The sequence below is a fragment of the Phocoena sinus genome, chromosome 8, assembly GCF_008692025.1.
Source record: "Phocoena sinus isolate mPhoSin1 chromosome 8, mPhoSin1.pri, whole genome shotgun sequence".
NCBI lineage: Eukaryota > Metazoa > Chordata > Mammalia > Artiodactyla > Phocoenidae > Phocoena > Phocoena sinus.
The window spans coordinates 57396356-57419141 of NC_045770.1; the positions used below are offsets into that span (position 1 = coordinate 57396356).

The window sequence follows — 22786 nt, forward strand, 5'->3', positions numbered from 1 at the left end:
TAATGCATTTCTCTTAGATGAAACAGAAGGGGAAGACCTTTGGTTTGAGAGGCCACTGTAGCGACCTTATTACTACAGGGATCATCCCCACCAGCCTCTTACTAACTGCTGAATACCCACCATGTTCCAGGGACTTAAGAGGCACTATCTCTGCTTCACATCAACCTGCAAGGTAAGCATCACCCACAGTTCTGCCCCTTTGCCACATGACAAAAATACAGGTTTGGAATCAGATCTGAATTCATCACTTACAGTTGCGTGACATTGGAATATCTCATGTAATTGTTGAATTAAAGGAGAGAATGTATGTATAACTCAAAACACACAGTAGGCACTTTATAAGTGTTACTCCCTTCACATCTTCTTTCCTGTACTGTGCTATGCCTGACCCTATGGTGGGCACAGGAGAACAGCAATGACTCAGACCAAGTCCCTTCCTACTTGGGGTTGAGATTTCCCTCTTCTGTATACAGACTGGGACATTCCTTAGTAAGGGAGCAAAAGGTCTGTGGCAAAGTCAGAAGGTTGGGCAAAATTATGCGGCCTGTGGTTTGCTAAGGATGTGACGGAGATGAGGCAAGATGGCTGTGCAGCCTTCGAGTGCCCTCCTCGGTGGGCCCTGCCTTCCACCCCTCCATCTATCACCCTCATTTTCAGCATTCTACTATCCAGTGTTGCCAATGAAGAACAATGGGTGAAAGGTCATTCATCCCCTATTTACATGAAATCGCACTATTTCCTCGAACGCTTTTGAGGACTCACTGGGTCATCAGACCCACACAACTCCCTGGTGAGTGGCGGGGCTAGGAGCGTGCTCCTGCTGTAGCTGAATAAATGGGTTCCCAAGGAGGGCCAGTGGCTGACACAAAATCACCCGTCAAGTCGGTGTCAACCCAGAGACCCTGGACTCCTGACTCCTGCTAATCCAGTCTTTCCTCCATTCTATCCTAGTGTCTCTCCTGGTAATGCACCCTTTTGGTAACACTGTCAATCAAACTTTAGTAGACTAGACTGAAGGTTAATTTCTCGTGGCTTGTAGTTCTTCTCCAGGTAGTGACTAACAGGTTGTAGTAACAACTAATCAAATTTTCTCTGAGTATGGGTAGTTATATTCTTCTGGCTGCAAGCTGTATACATCCAGCCCAAACTGGCATAAAATAATAATCAAACGATGGTTGGGGGTTCTAGGTTCCCATGACAGGGAGGACCCTAGCGGATATCATCAGGACTGTTGCGGCCTGGCTCCAATTCTTTCAGGCTTCTGCCGCATCCTCCACCGGCCAAGGAGAAGGTGGCTATCTGTGTTTCCAAGCCTCTGACCTCTCAGTTTAATGCTTCCGGTAGAAAAGAGAGCTTATCTGAAATGGTATTCTTTTTCCTTTGGATCTGCTATTACTAAATCCCTAAGAAGGTAGGGGGAAAAAAATCTCTTAAGATACTAAAACTCTAGAGCGGTTTGAACGTTGGAATTCCCAAAAGGTGTAATAACAATACATACCAAAGTTAAAACCCTGGCATCAGCTCTTTTGTACTCTGTTTTGGTATATGTTTTATACTCATTGGATTTATGTATGTTTTAGCTACTATTTGGAATGTTCAAAAGGATCAACTACACTAAATCTGTAACTGGTATTTATGTTTAAGCCAGTTTAATCAAATTTGCCATTGTTTCAGTATTCAAGAGGTTTTCAATATTCTATTGAACATGAGTTTAATAAATCGAGCACTGAAATTTATGTAGTAGTGCATATTCCTCTCAAGCTCAGAGGTCCTTCAGACATTAAGCAATCTAAAAGAACACACAACAATAAAATAGATCACTGGATTTTTAAAAAATGATTATATAAATAATTTTTGTAAAACAATTTTAAGAGGTAAATTAGCAGTTCTCCAAACTTCATTTATTCTTTCATCTTTATATAACTCAGTGTTATGATGAAAGGTAGGCCCATTTGAAAGCTTGTCAGTAGTCAATTTGTTTGAAGAGGAGCAGACTGACCTACTGATAGAACTTGAGTTATGTGGAAACATTTGTCGAAATTCAGCCAGTGCATTGAGCATTTCAATGGAACAAACAGTCAAGTAAAAATCATGAGTTAAGTTAAAGCTATCACCCCACTTCACTGAGGTAAACATTTGTGGACTCTCCAGCTTAAATTTGAGAACCTCAAGGTTATTTTCAAAATAGAAAAAGACATGCAGTGACAGCATGGGGCTGGTATCAGACAGGGGTGATTCCGTGCATCCCAGTTCCTCCACTTAATAGCTAGTATGTAATATGCAACCAAACCAGTCATGCTAATCTCTGTCCTGCTTCCCTCAGTAGGTAACTATGTTCAAATGACAATGTGTAAAAATGCAAAGGATTATTATTAATAAGATTTTCTGAAAGTAAAAGTTCTTATGAAAAGCAAGAAAGTGCTTCAAAATCCATTTTTTGAAAGAAGCTGGCTACAAACTAGATATAAGTATTAGGATGATAATCAACTCAGTTTCTTTAATAAAAGCAACAAAAATCAGAAACAGTAGCCATCAGAATAAAGCTCTTTATTCACCTTCCTTGTTTCAAAGAATCATGGTAGTTCTTACAGTACAGAGAGCATTTCTGGCACGTGGTAGCACAGAACCAAGGCACGCTCAAACACGCTGAGCCCCAGCATCTCCCTGGAGGAGTGACAGTTACAGAAAACCCAATCAGGGACAGAGGGGACATGCCAGTGAAATGGGAACCCCAGGTCAAGGCTTGGCTTTAGACTTGGGCTGTGAACCTGGGACCTCCAGGCAGGACCAAGCTCAAGCCAGAGAGCAGCTCATTCCCAGGAAGTACTGTGACTGGCCTGGATACAGGCCCCCACAGAGAAGACTCATTTAGGACAAGTGCTCAGCAGGCTGAGAGTGCAAGCCACCGAGGGACACAACATGCTTCTCCCTTGGGGAAACTTGCCCTGGCCTCTCACTTAGCTCCAGAAGGCCAAGGGCCTTTGACTTCTTGTCCATTCAGCGTAACTTTACTGCTGTCTATTCTGTGCCAGGCCCTGTGCCGGGTGCAGAGGACAAAGAGAGGAATCAGACACAGTCCTTACTTTCAGGGAATTCAGAATATGAAAGAAAAGTCATGTATTTATAAATAAGTCGTTGTGACTCAAGGTAAAAAGGATGCAGAAAGCAGTCAGACAAACTTGGCCCTCGAGGAGTTCACAGCCTAGCAGAGGCCTAGGCTAGGTAGCAACACGGACAGTAACACAGGGCAGCCTGTGATAAGGACCAAAGAGAGGCTCAGGCCGTGTGCTCTGGCAGCACAGGGAAGGATGACACAACAGCCAGTGGATGACACAGTGGGGAAATTTCACAGCTTATCAGAGAAGACTGAGCAGCCTAATCTGGCCTAAGTGGAAGTAGTGAATCCTACTGCCTCGGGGAGGGGGTTGTGCAGCCTCCGGCTGACCTCTGTAGGTCCCTTGGGCTCCCCAACAGGCAGGGTGCAAGGTCTCTTATCTGTGGATGCAGCTGCATGACATCCTGTGGATATCTGAGGGGAGACTGGTGACCAGGAGGAACAGGTCCAAATAACGAGGGCCCATGGTAAAGGTTAGGAGCCTAGGAGTGAGTGAACCAGAACGGCCTCTGGGGTCAAAGGACCACAGCCTACACAGTCCTCTCTTCATGCGCTAGATTAGCGACCTCCAGTCTGCTTTCCTCTTTTCTTCACAGCTGCCATCACCTGCCCTATCTTTTCCATTCTCCCAACCTGACAGTGGCTGAAATGGGCTCAGTTAGGGGGCCAGTATCATGGTATAGGTCCCAGGGCCCTGAAGACCTTGGGTAACTGACACTAACAGAGTTGGAGTGCCTACAGCTGTTTTTGTTGGTCACCTGGCACAGAGACAGCTTAAAGTTACAGGGCTGGGTCGGAACTTGTCTGCAGCCTAACATGTGTGGGCCTCTTTCCCTTCCCACACATTTCGGGGACTAGCTGCAGCCTGTTGTCATTTCTTCTTCACAGTGGCCACCACCTACACCATCTCTCCAGCCTGGGCTTCATGTTTGCACCCCTTTCTCTCCCTTCCTAAAGGTGTTAGGACTCCCACCTGTTGTTCTTTTCCTTCACAGCTGCCATCACCCCTCTGTTCCTCTCTCTAATCCTCATTCCGGATTACCCCTGTCTCCAATCCTCATTTGTGGCTATTTGTGAAATATGCACATAGCCCCTGCGCCTATTAAGAGTTTCATTGCTAGGCACCAAAGAGAAGCAAACATGAAGCAAAGGGGAAGGAGAAAGGGGAGGGCAATTTAGAGATGGACTCCATACGAGAACTGGACATCTGTGGTCCACACTGACTCATGTGACTGAGCTCCCTTCTTCGACTCCCTTCTTGGATGGCCCCAAAGAAGTCTTCATATTCTCATTTTCTCCATCCTTTAGCTCTGGTTTTAGAACTTAGCCACCTGCCCTATTCCTGTCTATTTGGGGTATGGAGCCCATGACAGCTTTGCTGAACATGGAGTTTCCACTAGTCAGGAGGGGACTGCCCTTCAGTCCTCTCCCCTCCCCAGCTCCTCCCTGTACCACCGACTCCGCCCACTCCCAAAGCCCCATCCCCTCCACTTGCCAACTTGACAGAGGCCTTCTCTTATAGTGGCTTCAATATAAAGAAGTACAGATGAGTATTCATTATTTCACCCAACAACTGAAGGTCCTACAGGCCAGGATAAATGTAAACACCCTTTAGTAGGCGATTAGGAGCCACGAATGATTTTCAACCAGGGAATGGCAATAGAAAGTATCTCACATTATGCCTAGACCCTCAATTATAGAAATATTTAGATAAATGTATAAATGAGTGAATGAATAATCATAACTGTGTATTGGGAAGATAACTTCAGCAAATGTATGAGAGGCTAAGGGGATTTTTAAAAGCCCCTCTAAGCCCTGGGCTTAAGCCATACGCTAAAGTAGGTGAAGTTAATCTCTACTTCCATCCTGTAGGACTCTCTGCCATCTGACTGGTATGACTGCAACCCCTAGCCTCCTAGGCTGTGTTCCATGACTAAGACTTGCTCTCCAGGGTCATTACTCAGCACGAAATATATTTACCTGATGCCTGTTTACGGCATTATCCGCCCAAAATAGGGACAAAAAAAGATATCTCTCATGATAGAATATCTGTCACAGTAACAGGCTCATGGGGGAAACAATCAAAAGTAAGAGCGACCATCTGCTTTCATCTGAGAGAACCAGCATGGGCAAAGTTCAGCCCCAAATCTATTAGACAAAGAGGCATCCCTACTTCCCCAACAGTGATTCCAGTAGGTCCGAACAAATACGCCTGATTCAGAGCTTTGGGAGTCCAGAGACCTTCCTAATGGTGAAGACTTTCTCCATGGGTAAAGGAGTGGCTGGGCCACACAACATTCTGAGACAAACAAACTGAGAAAGACAGCAGCCTGGGCAAGCTCTGGGGCAGATGACTCCAGGCACAATGAGGATACAACTAAGACAATGACATCAGGAGCTACCATCACCCCAAGTTACAGCCCAACAGCTACAACCTACCCTACCAGCTGCATTTATTTTCTTGACTTTTCTCCCTCTTCTAGCCCCATAAACTGTGAACGCCTTGAGGGCAGAGACTGTGGGAAGTTTTGTCCAATGCTTTAAAGTCCTAACCCGTGTCCATTTCCCATCAAGAACTGTCCTAATAAATGAACTTCAAGTTGATCCTTCACAGGAGTCATGCCATCAGAAACAATAAGTACCATCATCAAGGCCCACTGACATTGAGCTTCTCATTTTCTCCCCAGGAGATAATGCTTTCTGGATAAGGGAAGGTTGCGTAGAGCTGCGAAGCTGGAGAAGGTAAGTGACCTCACGATTCTACTATTTTGCCCAATTCCTCTAGAACAGTGAGCCTGTAGAGCTCTGAGCACGATTAGAAGGATGTGTGTGTTTTTGTTATTAAAAACAGAACAATCCACCCACACCTTCCTTTGTGCCATGACACCTGCTTGCGACCTCATACTTGGATGAGTGGCGAGTCATTTGAAAAGCTGAGTCCTCTGACTAACATTTTGAGATAAAAGAGTCCTATATGCAGCCAGGACTTGCTGATCAGGGAGCATGCAGGCGCTCTGCCTTTCCTAGGGATGGGAAGAAGAGAAACCACAAACCCAATCCTCTCATTTTACAGATGGAGACCTGAGGCCCACAGAGTACAGGTGACATGCCCAAGGTCCCAAAGCAAGCCAGTGGAAAAGCCAGGACTGCATCATGGTCTCTCAACTCACACTTCGGCGCCCTCTCGACTGCAGTAGCTATGGCAAAATTTTCATTTTGCTCTTTGGAGAAGTGAAGGAAGGTAGGGAGCAGAATATTACGTTTTTGGATTCTCTGCAGACTTCAGTAACCTCTGTTATCCTGGCCTCCACTGTCCTGGCTGTGGTTGCCTCCTATGGTAGCCCTTCAATGGGAAGTTGGGTCCTAAGCCAATCAGTTTTGCGTTGGCTCAGAGTTCCTACCAGGGCTGGTACTGTCCGCTTGCACGTGGCTCAGGACCTCTCGGTCTGTAAACAGGCGAAAGGCAATCTGCTCACACTCCCGCTTGGTCCCACATTCAAACAAACACCCAAACAAGCCCTCCTTCTCCAGAGCAGCCAAATCAGAGTAGCCACAGGGCCCGCAGTGCAAGATCCAGGGACGGGACCAGCAGGCAGCCTCCAACGGGCTCTGGTTGAGGTAGATGCCTAGGTCGACCCTCCGGTTCTTACTGGTTGGGTGTGAGTACAAGAGCCATGATTCTGACAGGGTTCTAGCTTCTGGCTCTAGCCTCAGTGAGCTGTCCAGCAGATGGCTCTGCTGAATGGTAGGAGCATCTTTGCCAGCAGGGTGCTGGCACCCGTTTGGGATCTCCAGGGACCGGAAACTCACCACACTGCCTTGGCAGCCATGAGGGGGCTCACAGAGCTGTTGGCTCAGAGCTGGTTTCTGAAAGCATTCACCGTGGTCGGTGCTGAGAGCCTCCGCCCGGCACCTGTTTGGTGTCCGGGCACTGCAATACAGCACAGCGTGGCCAGCCTTCCCAGTTACCTCTGCCACTTCGCACTCCACTGTCACCATGGGCTTAATAAGCCTGCCATGGTGCCATGTGGCTCCTAGGTCATCACTATAGATCATCAGGGAATGAGGCCTGGCTTTATATGGTAGCCGAAAGCAAAAGAACCGGTAAGGGATGTAGTAGGCGTATGCAGGGATGATCAGCCTCCCCGACTGCAGCTGGATGCCATGACCTGGGCCCACAGCAAACGTGGCCCAGTGCTCCACCTCTGGGCCAATGACCTCCTCGGTCAGGTCCCTCACCTCGCTCCATGAATAGCCAGCATCCTGACTGCAGATGAAGCAGAGGCGGGCAGCATTCCTGCCTGACACAATCTGTTGACGCTCAGTGACATGGCCCCGCACACAGATGAAGAATAGGTACACACGGCCACTCTTCTGCTCCCACACAGGACAGGGGTTCATGGTCCGATGCCCAGGTAATGTGGCTTCCATCAGTGGCTTCAGGGGTTCCCACTAGACAAGGGGAAGGGAGAAAGAGCAGGAGTGAAAGACTAATAGGAAGACATGAGGCTCGTTAAAAGCATTAATACTGGGGACTTCTCTGATGGTCCAGTGGTTAAGAATCCGCCTTCCAATGCAGGAGATGCGGGTTCAATCCCTGGTCGGGGAACTAAGATCCCACATGCCGCGGGGCAACTAAGCCCGTGCGCCACAACAAAAGATGCCGCATGGAAAGATCCCGCAACAAAAGATCCTGCGTGCCTCAACTAAGACCCGATGCAGCCATAAATAAATAAATATTTTTTAAAAAAGCATGAATACTTCTCAGAGATAAGAAATAAATGGTACTGAAATCTATAAAATCATGAAGGCCCAAGTGTTCACTGAATTCTCAAATATTATAGGATAACTTATCAGCTGCAAAGAGGCAATGCTAGGTATTGTACATGCTGTCCCCTCTGTCTGGAACACTCTTCTGTACTTCGTCTACATGCCCAATTCATCATCCAAAACTCGACTCAAAGCCACCTCCTTTATGAAGCCTTGCATGAGGTTCCCTCCCAACCCTTACCAAAGACAATCGGTTCCAGATCACTGCAATAAAGCAAATGTCGCCATAAAGTGAGTCACACGGATTTTTTGGGTAAATTTATATTTACACTAGGCTGTAGTCTATTAAGTGTGCAATAGCATTATGTCAAAAAAAATAAACAATGTACATACCTTAATTTAAAAAGACTTTATTGCTAAAAAAATGCTAACCACCATTCAGCAAGTTACAGTCTTTCTGCTGGTGGAGGGTTTGAAATACCGCAAGAATTACCAATATGTGACACAGAGACTCAAAGTGAGCAAATGCTGTTGGAAAAATGGTGCCGACCTGCTTGATGCAAAGTTGCCACAAACCTTCAGTTTGTGACAAACGCATTATCTGTGAAGCAGAGTAAAGCGAAGTGCAATAAAATGAGGGATGTCTGTAATTTTTTATGTGCCTGGCTCCCTTCCTAGATTATGAGTCCTTTGAAGGTAAAAACCAAATTATTCTGATTTTGTATTGCCAGTGCCTAGCACATGATAGGAGCAAAATAAATATTTTTAAAAAGAAAGGACACCTCCCCCCAAAAAAAATAAAGAAAGAAAGAGAAAAGAAAGGCCAACACATAGGGAAGTTTTAGGCAAATAAAGGGAAATTTAAGACAAAGATTTTTTTTCCTTCCTCTACTACCCCAGGAGGCAATTCATAACGACGTCATTAAAAACTCAAGCATGGAGTCAGAGACACCTAATTCAAACCCCACCTTCACCACTCATCATGTGATCTTGGGCAAGTTACTCAATCTCACTTCACCTCCATTTCCTCATCAATTAAATGGAGGACGTAATAACATGCTCACAGAGGAGATGTAAGGATAAAATGAAATAATGCCTAATCAGACATACCACAAAGACCTAATTTCTTTAATATATTTTAAAAACAATATTAGAAATTGGTAAGAAAATTTCCAAAAACCTCAGCAGAACTGGGCAAAGAGCAAGATCAGACAACTCAACAGAAAGAGAAGAAAAAATGAAAATGTGAAGGAAAAGGACTTCTTATTACAACAAACCAGGTAATTTGAACCAAACTTTCTACTGAGAACTAGGATAGGTAAAAAAAAAATTAAGACAAAAACATCATTTGAAAGCACCAGAGAGCACACAAGGCCATGAAGAATTATAGGCCAAGAACTGAAAGTTCATTCAGAGTGGCTGACGTGGTATCTTGAGTACCTTTTCCCCTCAGGTATCTCTACTAATTCTCAAAGAGGTAACTGAAAAGCTGAGAAGCCAAGCAACTATCTGACAGCCCTACGGGGCTAATAGGACAAAAATTAGAGGCCCTGGTAAACCCACCAGGCTTTGAGTTGGAACCTTAAAGGGCTAAGTCCCAGAAGTGCAGGTGAAACTGGAGTAGACCAGCTCTCACAACCACCACTCTAGAAAACTGGCTGGCATTACCTACTAAAGTAGAATATAAACATACCCTATAATCCAGTAACGCCATTTCTAGATATCAACCCAGCAAAAAGCATGCACATAGTACAGAAAAACACATGCAGAATATTCAGAGCTGCAGTGTCTATACACATAATCACTAACCTGAATTGGCAACAACAGCAGAACGGATCAATTCATTGTGTACAGTCATACAATGGAAAATTATGTAACAATGAAAATGAACAAATAAAGCTGTATACAACAATCTGGATAAACCTCAAGAATACTGAACAAAAGAAGCCAAACATAAAGAGTCCATAGATTAAAACCAAGCAAAACTCTAGAGCTATAAATCAGGCTAGTAATTACCTTTGGGGAAGAAGAGAGGGGGAATGAGAAGCTTCTGAGGTGCTGGCAATATTCTATTTCTTGAGCTGAGTGTGAGTCCACAAGTGTTGACTTTGTCAATTCACAGAGCTGACATTTGTGTTTTGTGCATTTGACAATTATGTTTTCTGTATCTGTTATCACTTCACATGAAAAACATTTTTAAGGTAGTATTAAGACTATATACTTAGACTTCTCTGGTGGCACAACGGTTAAGAATCCGCCTGCCACCACAATGTAATAACTCTAATAGTTACATAACTGTGGAGTTACAGAGTTCACTGAGATTGGTCATGTTGTTTGACTTCATTCATTTATATAAAAAACATATATATTGTCCACCTTTAACATAAAAGACACTGTGAAGGCTTCTCAAGATGTAATGTTTAGAATATATTAAGGTTACTCCATCTTTAGTCTAATGTTATAAATTAATTAACACAGAAAGTACAGTGTTATAATCAGTTGCCTCATATCCTGTCTGGAAAGGGGTTAAAAAAAGAATCCGCCCGCTAACACAGGGGACAAGGGTTTGAGCCCTCGGCCAGGAAGATACCACATGTCGTGGAGCAACTAAGCCCATGTGCCACAACTACTGAGCCTGCATTCTAGAGCCTGTGAGCCACAACTACTGAGCCTGCATGCCACAACTACCAAAGCCCGTGCACCTAAAGCCTGTGCTCTACACCAAGAAGGCACTGAAATGATAAGCCTGCACACCGCAACGAAGAGTAGCCCCCGCTTGCTGCAACTAGAGAAAGCCCGCACGCAGCAACCAAGACCCAATGCAGCCAAAAATAAATTTAACATTTTTTAAAAATTAAAAAAAAAAGACTATATACTTGTACTTCGTTTCTGTATGAAGAAGCACTAGAAGGATACATAAAAAAACAATAGTGACTGCCTATAAGAGGCAGAGGACTGGGAAGGGATGTATACACCTTTTTACAATGTTTTTTATTCTTCAGCAATATGAAAGTGTTAACTACCCAAAACAAAAAATAAGATTTAAAAAAATTAACTCCTGCATGAATGAGCAAAGCATATTATTAAGCAATGCTCAGATCATAGAATCTCAGAGTTAGAAGGACCTTGTGCTAACTCACATCCTACAGAAGATTCTCCTCTAAGTCTGGTGGATAAAGGCCATTCAGTCTCTCCTTGAACTGGTCTAGGGACAGGGAACTCACTATCTCTGGGGCAGCCCATTCTATACCAGAGTGCCTTGTACACTGTAAACACTTCAAACGTCATGTGCCAAAGTCAACTTAATTATTAGGCAGAAGCCCACCTTCCTCCACGAAGCTCTCCCAGAATGGCTAACTGATCAAAGATTGCTTCCTACGTCCTCTCAAATGGTTTTCTTCCTCTCTGGAAACTATATGCATGAGAAGTCCACATTGCTGTCTGATCTGACTGCATTTTATTTATTTATTTATTTTTGCTGTGTTGGGTCTTCGTTTCTGTGCAAGGGCTTTCTCTAGTTGTGGCAAGTGGGGGCCACTCTTCATCGCGGTGCGCAGGCCTCTCACTATCGCGGCCTCTCTTGTTGCGGAGCATAGGCTCCAGACGCGCAGGCTCAGTAGTTGTGGCTCAAGGGCCTAGTTGCTCTGCGGCATGTGGGATCCTCCCAGACCGGGGCTCGAACCCGTGTCCCCTGCATTAGCAGGCAGATTCTTAACCACTGCGCCACCAGGGAAGCCCCCTGACTGCATTTTAAACCAATGGAGGCAGGGACCTCAGTTCCCTGTGACTCTTGGGTAATCAAAACTCAGAAGGCCACCAGCAGGAAGGGGCAGCCAGGCCTGCCTTGAGAGGGAGAGAAAAGGCACCCACAGGGCTGACTCCAGAGCCTCGAAGACACCACCAGAGAGACGAGATAAAGAAAGCACTGTGGGTGTCAGAGAAGGAAAAGACCGTGTCTGGATATGGGAAATCCAGGGAGAAATCACCTTCTATTCTGCTCATCTTTAACACACCCACTTCAAGTATCAGCTTAGATGCCATGCCCTGCACGACAGCTTCTCTGATCCCAGCTGCATTTGAACTCCTAAGGAAACACTTCATTCTGCATAAACCTGCCTTGTGACACTTTGTGGATTCTGGGTGGGAGATTTGGACAGTTACATCTGTGCACAGCTTTGTTTTCTCTCTACAATTTGGTTGTGCAAATTCTTCCCAAAGAGGGGTCAGAGTCTATCAACTTTTGTATGCCCCTCCCTTCACAACATCCCCTGACTTAATGCCTGGTACTTGGTAGGTGCTCAATAAATGTTGAAGAAAAAAGGAAAGGAAAGAGAAAGGAAGAAAGATGACAGAGGAATGGAAGAAAGTGGGAGGAAGGAAGAAGGGATGCAAGGAAGAAGGATAACAGAAGTGCTCTCAGATGGAAACAATACTCTATAAACAATGTATGGAGGCACTTCTCCACGTTCCTCCAGTACGTGCCTCCTCTCCCTTCCAAGTGCCAACAAGAGGGTCTGGGGAGCAGATTTAATTTTCTATTGTCACCCTGGGGATAGTACCCCTGTGTCCTTAGCACCCTGTGGGGAAACCAACACTTCATGGATAGCACTGAATATGTGATCTGATGAGAAGTAACAGCTGCAAACTCATTTGGATGGTTAAGATTGCTCCGATCAACAACCTTGAGCAGGATTGAGGAAGATATAAGAAATCCATTCACACAGATACTCCCTTTAAGAACAGGAAGAAAAAAAAATTATTGGGCAGTCTAGTCACTGCAAAGTCAGAAGCTCAGCCATCCTTACTAGCTGAGAGGAGAAAATGAAATGGGCTAGATATGTCTAATATAAAGTTTACATGAAGCTGGAAAAAAATGTGAACAAAACATGAAAGCGTTAGAAGCCAAATGATCTCAACCAGGTGGAAGCAATGGCACACAAACAAGCTGAGGCTTGACAGAGATAAAACAAGTCTTGGGCTTAAAAATTTAGATGGAGAAACGTGATTAAAGAACAACAAATGTAATGGCCAACAAGCATATGAAAAGATACTGAACACTGCTAATAATTAGAGGAATGCAAATCAAAATCATAATGAAATCAGTTCATATCCATTAGGATGGCTACTATCAAAACCCCCCCACAAAACGAAGTAAGTGTTGGTGAGGATGTGGAGAAATACAAAATGGTGCAGTCACTGTGGAAAACAGTATGGAGGTTCCTCAAAAATTTTAAATATCAATAGAATTACCACATGATCCAGCAATTCAACTTCTAGGTCTATATCCAAAAGAATTCAAAGAACAGTCTTGAAGAGACATTTGCACACCCATGTTCACAATAGCCAAAAGATGGGAGCAACTTAAGCGTCCATCAACCGATGAATGGATAAACAAAATGGATAAAGGAATGAATGGGTAAACGAAATGGATAAATGAAATAATAGATTAACATACAATAAGAAGGAAATCCTGACATAATGCTATGACATGGATGAACCTTGAGGATGTTATACTAAGTAAATAAGCCAATCAGAAAAAGACAAAATATTGCATGATTCCACTTACATGAAGTATCTAATGTAATCAAATTCATAGAAACAAAGTACAATAGTAATTTCTAGGGGCTTGAGGTGGGGGAAATGAGTTGTTCAATGAGTATAAAGTTACAGTCATGCACTGATGAATAAGTTCTAGAGACCTGTTGCATAATGATGTAATACAGTTAACAATACTGCAATGTACACTTAAAATGGTTAAGATGGAAAGTTTTACATTAGGTGTATTTTACCACAATTAAAACTGTTTTAAAAAGAACAAAAAATGTGAAAAGTCTTGGAGGTTTTAGTTGACCATCTACTTAACGTTTATGCAGCTACCAAAAAAGTAAATGTCGGACTTCCCTTGTGGGTCAGTGGTTAAGAATCCACCTGCCAGTGCAGGGGACATGGGTTTGAGCCCTGGTCCAGGAAGATCCCACATGCCGCAGAGCAGCTAAGCCCGTGCGCCACAACTACTGAGCCTGCGCTCTAGAGCCCATGAGCCACAACTACTGAAGCCCACGTGCCTAGAGCCCATGTTCTGCAACAAGAGAAACCACCGCAATGAGAAGCCCTCGAACCACGACAAAGAGTAGCTCCCCCGCTCACCACAACTAGAGAAAGCTGGCGTGCAGCAATGAAGACCCAATGTAGCCAAAAATAAATAAATACGTAAATAAATTTATTTTAATAAAAAAAGTAAATGTCACTTTACCTTAGGCTGTATTAAAAGGATACAAGGTGGTGGGGCTTCCTTGGTGGCGCAGTGGTTGAGAGTCCGCCTGCTGATGCAGGGGACACGGGTTCGCACCCTGGTCCGGGAAGATACCACATGCCGCGGAGCGGCTGGGCCCGTGAGCCATGGCTGCTGAGCCTGCGCATCCGGAGCCTGTTTTCCGCAACGAGAGGCCACAACAGTGAGAGGCCCGTGTACCGCAAAAAAAAAAAAAAAGGATACAAGGTGGGATAGCCACCTAACTGCTGAGCTGGTCAGTCTACCCCTAGGGTCCTAAGTTCAATTCTGAGTACCATACTTTGAAAAAAGGCACTGACATCCCACACCAGGTCCCAAGGACAGTAATCACAGTTTTCAAGGGACCAGAAACCAAATCAAGACTGTGGTCTAAGCAGCTGCTAAAAGAACTGAAGCTGTTGAACCCAAAAAGTGGAAGACTCAGAGCGTGTGAATACCGTTTTCAGATACATCAAAGAGCAGTTCTCCAGAAAAGGGGCTTTACCTAAACAATGCACAGAAGGCAGGACAAGACCAATGAGTAATTATAGAGAAGTACAGATCGTCTCATTCAAAAACAGTTGCTACAGGATTAAGTTCCTCTTTTGAGGAGCTGTGTAAGTAGACCCTTAATAGAAGATGACTAATGTTGAGTTCCTACTATGTAATTGCTATTATTAATTATATTTTGCAGACAATGAAACGGAGAAGAGTCAGGTATTCAAGTTCACAGCCAATAAATGATAGGTCTTGCCTGACTCCAAAGCCAGGCTCTTAACCACTAAGCTATTAGTAGCTACCAATGGAATACGGAAGATTTCTATATTGGGAAAGAAGTTGGGCTGATAATTCTTCTAACTTTAAGATACTACAATTAAGTAAATGAGAGAATTAATGTGAATAAAATAAAGAGAAGAGAGAATGAGTTAAAGTGGACACATTTGTGAATGTGTGTGACTGCTGGGCAGTGAGGTTATATAACAGGTATGGTCTGATAAAAAACGCTTACCCGCCCAACTGTCTGTGACAGAAAGCAGGGCAACATAACCACAGGCATTGCCTGTCCTGGAGGAAACAAAAGAGCTAGAACTCCAAGGTGGGCTACAGGACACCCAGGATATAAGCAGAGGTTTGACCCTGGGAAGCCATAAGAAAGACTTGTGACAAGGTGTAAGAGCAGGGAACGGAAATTCCCTGAAGTAAAAAACTTCCCTACAGGGAAATGTGAGTAAGTCATCAAAAGCAAAGACAGGGGTTGCTGGCAAAGGCCACCATCAGCAGAACAGCATTTGCCCTGTAACAGCAAAACAAGGCATCCCTATAGACGTGAAGTTTTAATGGTGGGGTTTCTGTGAGTAGAAAAGCAGAGCAGGTTAGAGGGATTAAAGTACCTCTTATAAAAAATGTATGTATGTGTGTAACTCTCAAACCCATTGTCTCACCTCATCCTCACTTCAGCAATCTCTCAGAGATAAAAGGCAACAATGAGAAAAATGGGATCTGAAGTAACCCTGTAGTTCATAGGCCCAAGAGCAGCAACCATTCTCTCCCCCATAAAAACACAGTAAACATGTGCTACTTAGGGACAAGGGCACCAAACCCATTTCTGCCTCTTATTAGGTGTGTGCCTAAGGCAAGTCACTTTACTTCCGAGCTCCAGTTTCCTGTTGTAAAACGGGCCTCATAATATTTACCTCACATAAAGCACAGGGGAGAGGAAGAGCAGGAAGGGGAAGAGAAGCGGGAGTATGGGTGTTGTCATCCTCCCCCACATCTCCTGGTAGCTGTGGGCGTGAATGAGCCACCTACCTGTTGGAGCACCAGGATCCCTCATCAGCAAAACTGGATTAACAATGCTTACTTCTTTCGATGACTTATGAGGATAAAGGAGAATGAATGAAAAGCACACCACATGTTGGCTGAACAAACTATGGAGGCCTCTAGTCAGAGACTGAGTTGGAAGCCTGCTTTTACTGCTTTATTATAGCTGTGTGACCTTGAGCAAACAGCAACCTCTCTGAGCCTCAGTTTCCTCATCTGTAAAATGTGACTGACAATAGTTCCTACATCACAGAATGGCTGTGAGATTCAGTGTGCCCCTGGCACACAGTAAGTACTCAGTAACTGAAAGCATTGCTGTTACTGCTTTTTTTTCCTCCTCAGCTCTGACACAAGGCTTTTCTTGCATTGATGGGAAAAGACACAGACTCTGACATACGCAGAGCAGTGTAGAAACTGAGGCCCAGGCTCAGATCTGGGATAAGGAGTCACCTGTACTGAGTGCCCAGTCCTCAACCCTCGCCTCAGCACCAGGTGGAGAGCATCCTCATCCCTGCTCGAGGAGCGCTTCTCTGCAAAGGCCAGGAAGGTGTGGGTAGGGGGCACATAGAGCAAGGCTGGGATCCGGTAGGTGACCCCTCTCTTGTCCTCCTGCTGGAACAGAGGGCTGTTGAAGGAGCACGATGTCATTTCTTCCATGACCTCTGCAAGGATAGGAGGCAGACAAATGTGTGTCCACATTCAAATGCTGGCTTGTATACAAGTTCTGCTCTATCATTCCATTTCTGGAGATCACTAGGAGGCAAAGATGTACTCAAATGTTTATTTTTTTATACAAAAGTAACATCATGATCTCAATAGTACAAAGCATAAAACAGGCACTCTCATTTAACAAGTCTATCCTCCAGACTCTGGGAATCCTATGCAGCCTGTGTCAAGTGTCTCTCCAGAGAGATTCTGTATGTGCTTCTGCCGAGCATTCAGAGGTATTACCAGCCCGGATGGTTTCTAATGTCAGTTTCTTGGCGTGGAGTTTTTAGGCCATTCAGGTAATATAAACATTAACCCAAATCCATATGAGGGAATGGCTGTGGTTAAGAATTCTCCAGGCAGGTAGATGCGGATGATGTGTGCAAATTGGTCTCAAGTGATTCTGAAGAAATATTAGACACACACATTTATGTATGTGTGTATGTATGTATGTACGTATGTATGTATGTATGCATGAAGAGACAAGGACAGAGAGAGACAGAGACAGGGAGGAAATGATATAGCAAATGGGGTAAAATGTTACAAATTGCTAAGTCTGTATGCAAGTTATATGGGAATCTTTGTCCTGTATTTTGTTTTTTGCGGTATGTGGGCCTCTCACTGTTGCGGAGCACAGGCTCTGGACGCGCAGGCTCAGAGGCCATGGCTCACGGGCCCAGCCGCTCCGCGACATGTGGGATCTTCCCGGACCGGAGCACAAACCCGTGTCCCCTGCATCGGCAGGCGGACTCTCAACCACTGCGCCACCAGGGAAGCCCTTTTTTTTTTTAAATAAATTTATTTATTTATTAAAAAGAAAAATAATTCTCTAGGCAAACTTTCCCCTTCTATTGGAGCCTAGAAGCGGCAATCTTCTTTGTCATCTCTGTCAGTAGTAAGATTTCTTTTTCCTTCTCCATTTGATCAGAGGATACAGATTTTCAAGGCATCTAGCTTCATGCGGGGATCTCACTTCCAACCAGAGTCAAACCCCGATGGGCCCATAGTTTCATTCACTGTAACAGCAGGTATATTAAAGCCCAAGCTTCTAGGTAAGTGGGACATGCAAATATCTAGGGCAGCTGAGGTCAGGTAAAGGGGCTAACTTCTCCAGTTTTCAGTTTACTCTTGGTTTTTAGGCCTGGGGATTTCTCTTACTTTCTTGCAAATTGAGCTATAAAAGACTTTGTTATATTTATCCACCATTTTACAGGTTAGCTAGCCTGCCATAATGCTGAAAATGGAAATCTCTAGGTACATTTCTCAAAGAAAATCAGGTGTTCAACTTCTCAGAGGCCCAAAAAGGGAATCCAGTCAGACAGACAGAACCAAGCTTAGAATTACTATATTTTCTCTCACCACCTGTCATCCAAGCTCTGTCTTCCAAATCACTTGTAAAAATAATCAGGCTGTAAGAATGAGGCCCATAAGGCCTTACTCACTTATTTAATAAATATTTCTGAGTGCCCACTCAGAAAGTTAGACCATAAGGTAGGTGCTGAGGAGACAGACTGAGGACAATCAGAGGTCCCTGCCCTCAAGAAACCCACATCCAGGTGAGCGAAACAGATATATACATAGACAATTACAATATCATGTAGTAAGTGCTACTTTAGAGGTCAACATGAGAGTATGCAGGAAAACAGAAAAGGGCAACTGTCTAGATGAAGGCAGCAGTGGTGGAGTTTTGGAGGGGTAATAAGCCACGGGATCTCCTGTCTCACATTCTTATACTCTGGGCCTGGAACATTCAGATAGGCAGACCTCACTCCCTCACCTCCTTCAGCTCTATTCAAACATCATCCAATCAGTGAGGCCTTCCCTGACAACTCCCTTGCCCCTCTCTATCCCCTTTTCCTGTTCTGTTCTGCATGCCACTTACCATCACCCGTATATTATACTTATTTAATATACCCCACAGAATAGAAGTTCCATGAAGGGCAGGGATATGCCTGTTTTATCCCCTGATATGCCTCTACACCTAGAACCTTGTCTGGTAATTCACAGGCACTTGACAAATATTCATTGAATGATTGAATGAATGGGTGAGCTGGATCTTAAAGGATGAACACTGGGTTATAGCCAACTGAAGGGTGAAAAGGAGAAGGGCAGAGGGAGTGGATGTGAAAAGCCTAAAAGTCACAGAAAACACAGTGAGCTGTGGGGACTTGCAGTAATCCAGTAGACTACAGTGGAGTGCAAAAGCTGTGAGCAAAGATGGGACTGAATGGGTCAGGTGAGTGCAAATCCTGGGAGGCTTTGATACCTTATTAAGGTGTTTATTCCCACAGGTAGGGAGCCACTCAACAGTGCTTGGCAGAGGAATGTCAAGATCAAGTATGCATTTAAGACCTCTCTCTCAGGTAACCTTCGGGGCAATGAACTGAAGGGGAAAGTTGCACTGCTTTGGGCTACAGCCTCGTAGTGTCAATCAAGACAAGCTTTGTCATTGACAGCATATGAATGATTTATTTAGCATATGAATAATTCATTTCACTTGTTCCTACCTAAAGCAGGAAGACTCACAGCTCACTATCTGAGGGGGTGGGGAGGTGGCCTCCTGAGTCTGGAAGAAAAGCCTCCCCTCATTCCAAATCTGGGCTCTCAGTTGTCTTCCTCACACCATACGTGAGCACACCTCTCTCCCCAATTCAGGCTCTCCTGCCAGAGGGTCAGGCTTTCTTCTAAGTAAAGATCTGTCCCTGGGCCAAGCTGGTGTAATGGTTTAGAACATAAGGTGTGGACCAGGCCAGGACTGCATGAACTTGGGCATGTTATTTAACTTCTCTATGCTTCTGGATCCTCATTTATAAGATTCAGTAGCATGAGTGAAAGAATTAAGTTTAAAAGTTTAAGTGTCTGTTACAGGGCCCATGACACAGTATGAGCTCAATATAGGACAGTTACTATTTTTAGACTGTCAATCACTACATATTCTAGTTTTACTCCTTGAAACCTGTGGATGATGATGATGATAACGACAACCACAATTACAACTCCCCTTCTTAAAAGTATGTGAATCCCTCTGCACCTCTGGGAGAGGTCATATTTTAAACTCTTATAAGATATATAAGTTAACATCAATACTATTAGTTATCAGCCAACACATGATTATTGGTTAACACCAAAACAGGATGTCTCTGGGTGGTAAGAAGAATGAAACACAGAATAAGCATGGGAATGGGCAGAGAGGACTAGGAAAAAAGAAAAGGAGAGGAAGTGAAGAGAGCACATAAGGAGAAGCACAAGTTCTTACTGCGTGACCTTGTGCTAGTCAGTTAATCTCTCTAGGTCTTGGATTCCTTGCTTATAAAATGTGGATGACAATAATACCTACCTAAGATGACTGAATGAAGAACCGCTCAAAAATGTTTTATAAACTTTAAAGCACTGTGTAAGTAAAAGTATTATAAATTCAGATGTCTTCACAATTTCACTTATGGCTTTGCTACCACTATAACAATCAGAGTCCCTATCATTGCTTTTCATTAATTATGCCGATCATGTTGATGACAGTGGTAACACAGGTGGTGACTCTGGCATTGATACGCAAACTGTTTTGCACAAACCATAAGCCGGGAGCTAGGGATAGAGAAGAATCAGATACAGTTCTGCTCTGGAGTTGTTCATTTTAGCAGAGGACTCAATGTGATTAACTGCTGCTCCATATAATCACCTTTCAATCAAGCCCTCCCTGCTCTCTCACTGGAACAAAGTATAGTGTAGCATGGACTTTGAAGACTGACTTGGCTTTGACACTAGCAAGTCAAATTCACCTCTGAACCTCAGTTTCCTCACTTGTAATGGAGATAATATCACCTATTTCTCAAGCTTTCTCAAGTGTAATTCCACAGACTCCAATTAATCCAGAGCGCCAAGCAGCCTCCAGTGAACCCCAGAAGGCCTCCTTTCTTTATTCACCCCTAACTATTAATACTTAAGGAGCACCCATCACACGTCAGGCCTTTGAAGATGCTGTGGTCCAAACCCTTCTCATGGTACACGTGGGAAAACTCAGGCCCACAGAGGGGAATAAACTCCTCTAAGGCCACTCAATGAGTCAGTAACAAAACCCGGACCAAGGCCCAAGTCTCCTAAATTTCAGCTCAGGGCTCTCTGCTGCCCACAGACCCCCTTTAGTAAGAAGGGTTTTCCCAGTCTCAGATCCCTTTCATCTCTAAATAAGTTTGGCTTCTGTTGAAGGAAAACAAAAACAGACCTAGCCAAAAATACTTTCTGGCTCTGTCTTAGACCCTAGCCAACTGGGGTGTGTCTGACCCAATATTCCCCGCAGACTGGATTCCCTAAGCCCAGAAAGTGCTGCCAAACCTGTCCCCAGAGTCACAGCGCCCCACGTTTTGGGGGGCTCTCCAGTCTCCCAGCCCCACTCACCTGCGCGGGACCCCGGCTCCTCCATCTCTCTTGGGGTAGGTCTGGGCGCGGGGTCAGGCCCTCACGTCACGGACACTGAAGCCTGGGAGAATGACCAACGCTGGGGAGACAGGAAAGGGACTGCGGACGCGGACACAAACCACGAAAAGTAAAGAAGCAGGCCGACAGAGACCTCGAGAGGCCGGCAGCGGGGCTAACAGACCCAAGACACCGAGAAGAGCAGGTAGGAAAGCCGGTCCCGGACGCGTAGAGGCCACAGCCCGCCTAAGGTTGGGACAGGCCGTAGGCTGCGGCGGGGAGTTAGCCCCGCCCCCTCGGGCCGTTTCATTCAAAGCCCCACCCCTCTCCTTCCGCCGCCCGGTCCCTTCGCGGCCAAGGCTGGGATATCCCTCCTCTCTCCGGGCCCAGTCCCGACCCAGCCGTGGCTTAGGATTTGCCCCTTCCTCTCCAACTACCCGACCACCACCCCCTCCAATGGCTGCGCAGCTCCCTGGCTCCGCCCCTCACCCCTCCATTCCGCTCCTCTGCCTTCAGTCCCCTTTTCCCACGCTCGCACCTATTGGTTGCCGGTCTGTTGATGGGTATCACGCTTAAAACTTCCCTGGACAGCTTGAGAGTGGAGCGAAGGTTCCGGGCCTCAGAGGGGACTCAACTAAAAGGTCCAGAGATTCAGAGCATTGGGCAACCCACCCTTAAGAAAATAAAAATTATATTTATATGTGTTATTTTATATATGTATATATTTTTTGAGAAAATAATAGTATTAGATTATGACCCGCTGAATAAGATAAAAACCTACAAGTCCACATCGATATGCACAATTGAATAAATATTATAAACACGGGAGAAAGGAAAGCTCTTCCTATAGTAGAATTCCAATTTATGAAAGTAGTCCATGCACAGGCTATTTGAACATATTACGGTTTATGCTAAACACCTGCTTTCCTTCTGAGAGTCTGGAATTTTGAAACATGCTGGGAAGAGAGTGCCCACGTGGCCAATAAAAACTGTGGGTGCTGAGTCTCTAATGGGTTCTCTAGACAGAAACATGGCACACATGCTGCATTTGTGCTGGGGGGAAAGTGTGTGCTTAGTGTGATCCCTCATGAGAGGGAGAGAGCATAAGAAAGCCTATACATGGATTCTTTCAGACTCAGCCTGCAGTCCTTTTCTCTGATGATCCAGTGTGTGTCCATACTAAATACATTGCTGTAATCAATCTTAGCCATGAGTACAACTATAGCCTAGTGCTGAAACCGTGTAACTCCAACAGGGACTTGAACCCACCGGCCAGGACTCAAACCCAGCCAAAATCCAGATTGGGACTTGAACCCATGGTCTTTTAACTGAGATCACACACCTGGTCTCAGGACTTAATGAAGCTCAGGTTCTTGATGTCTCATCGCAGAAAGAATTCAGTGAGAGACAAAGTCAGAGGTAAGACGTGGATTTATTTGGAGAGAAACACACTCCACAGACAGAGTGTGGGCCATCTCAGAAGGCGAGAGCAGCCCCAGGGTATGAGGTTGTCAGTTTTTATAGAGGTGGGTAATTGCATAGGCTAATGAGTGGGAGGAGTATTCCAGCTATTTGGGAGAAGGGGTGGGGATTTCTAGGAATCAGGCCACTGCCTAATTTTTTACCTTTATGGTCAGCCTTGGAACTATCATGGCACCTGTAGGTGTGTCATTTAGCTTGCTTATGTGTTA

At 44.8% G+C, this 22786-nt stretch overlaps 1 protein-coding gene across 4 annotated transcripts; it reads right to left on the reverse strand.

Moving 5' to 3' along the window:
* Window positions 1–2529: 2529 nt before the first annotated feature.
* NEU3 (neuraminidase 3) lies at window positions 2530–21515 on the reverse strand. Of its 4 annotated transcripts, XM_032640758.1 has the most exons (4): window positions 21078–21515; window positions 15966–16639; window positions 14139–14312; window positions 2530–7567 (listed from the first exon to the last, which is right to left on the reverse strand). In XM_032640758.1, the coding sequence occupies exon 4, from the start codon at window positions 7544–7546 to the stop codon at window positions 6488–6490; it is 1059 nt and encodes a 352-aa protein (XP_032496649.1). In that variant the 5' UTR covers window positions 7547–7567; window positions 14139–14312; window positions 15966–16639; window positions 21078–21515; the 3' UTR covers window positions 2530–6487. The 4 variants fall into 4 exon arrangements, with proteins under 4 accessions (XP_032496649.1, XP_032496646.1, XP_032496647.1 ...); XM_032640755.1 differs by lacking the exon at window positions 14139–14312 and having other exon boundaries at window positions 16428–16639; XM_032640756.1 differs by lacking the exons at window positions 14139–14312; window positions 15966–16639.
* Between the last annotated feature and the right edge of the window lie 1271 nt (window positions 21516–22786).

Coding starts and splice junctions, on each gene's coding strand:
- NEU3 (XM_032640755.1), bottom strand. CDS start 21,102: ATGGAGGAGCCGGGGTCCCGCGCAG. Junction 16,640..21,077: donor GGAGCCGGGGTCCCGCGCAG/GTGAGTGGGGCT, acceptor CTATCCTTGCAG/AGGTCATGGAAGAAATGACA. Junction 7,568..16,427: donor GGACTGGGCACTCAGTACAG/GTGACTCCTTAT, acceptor CCCCTTGTCTAG/TGGGAACCCCTGAAGCCACT.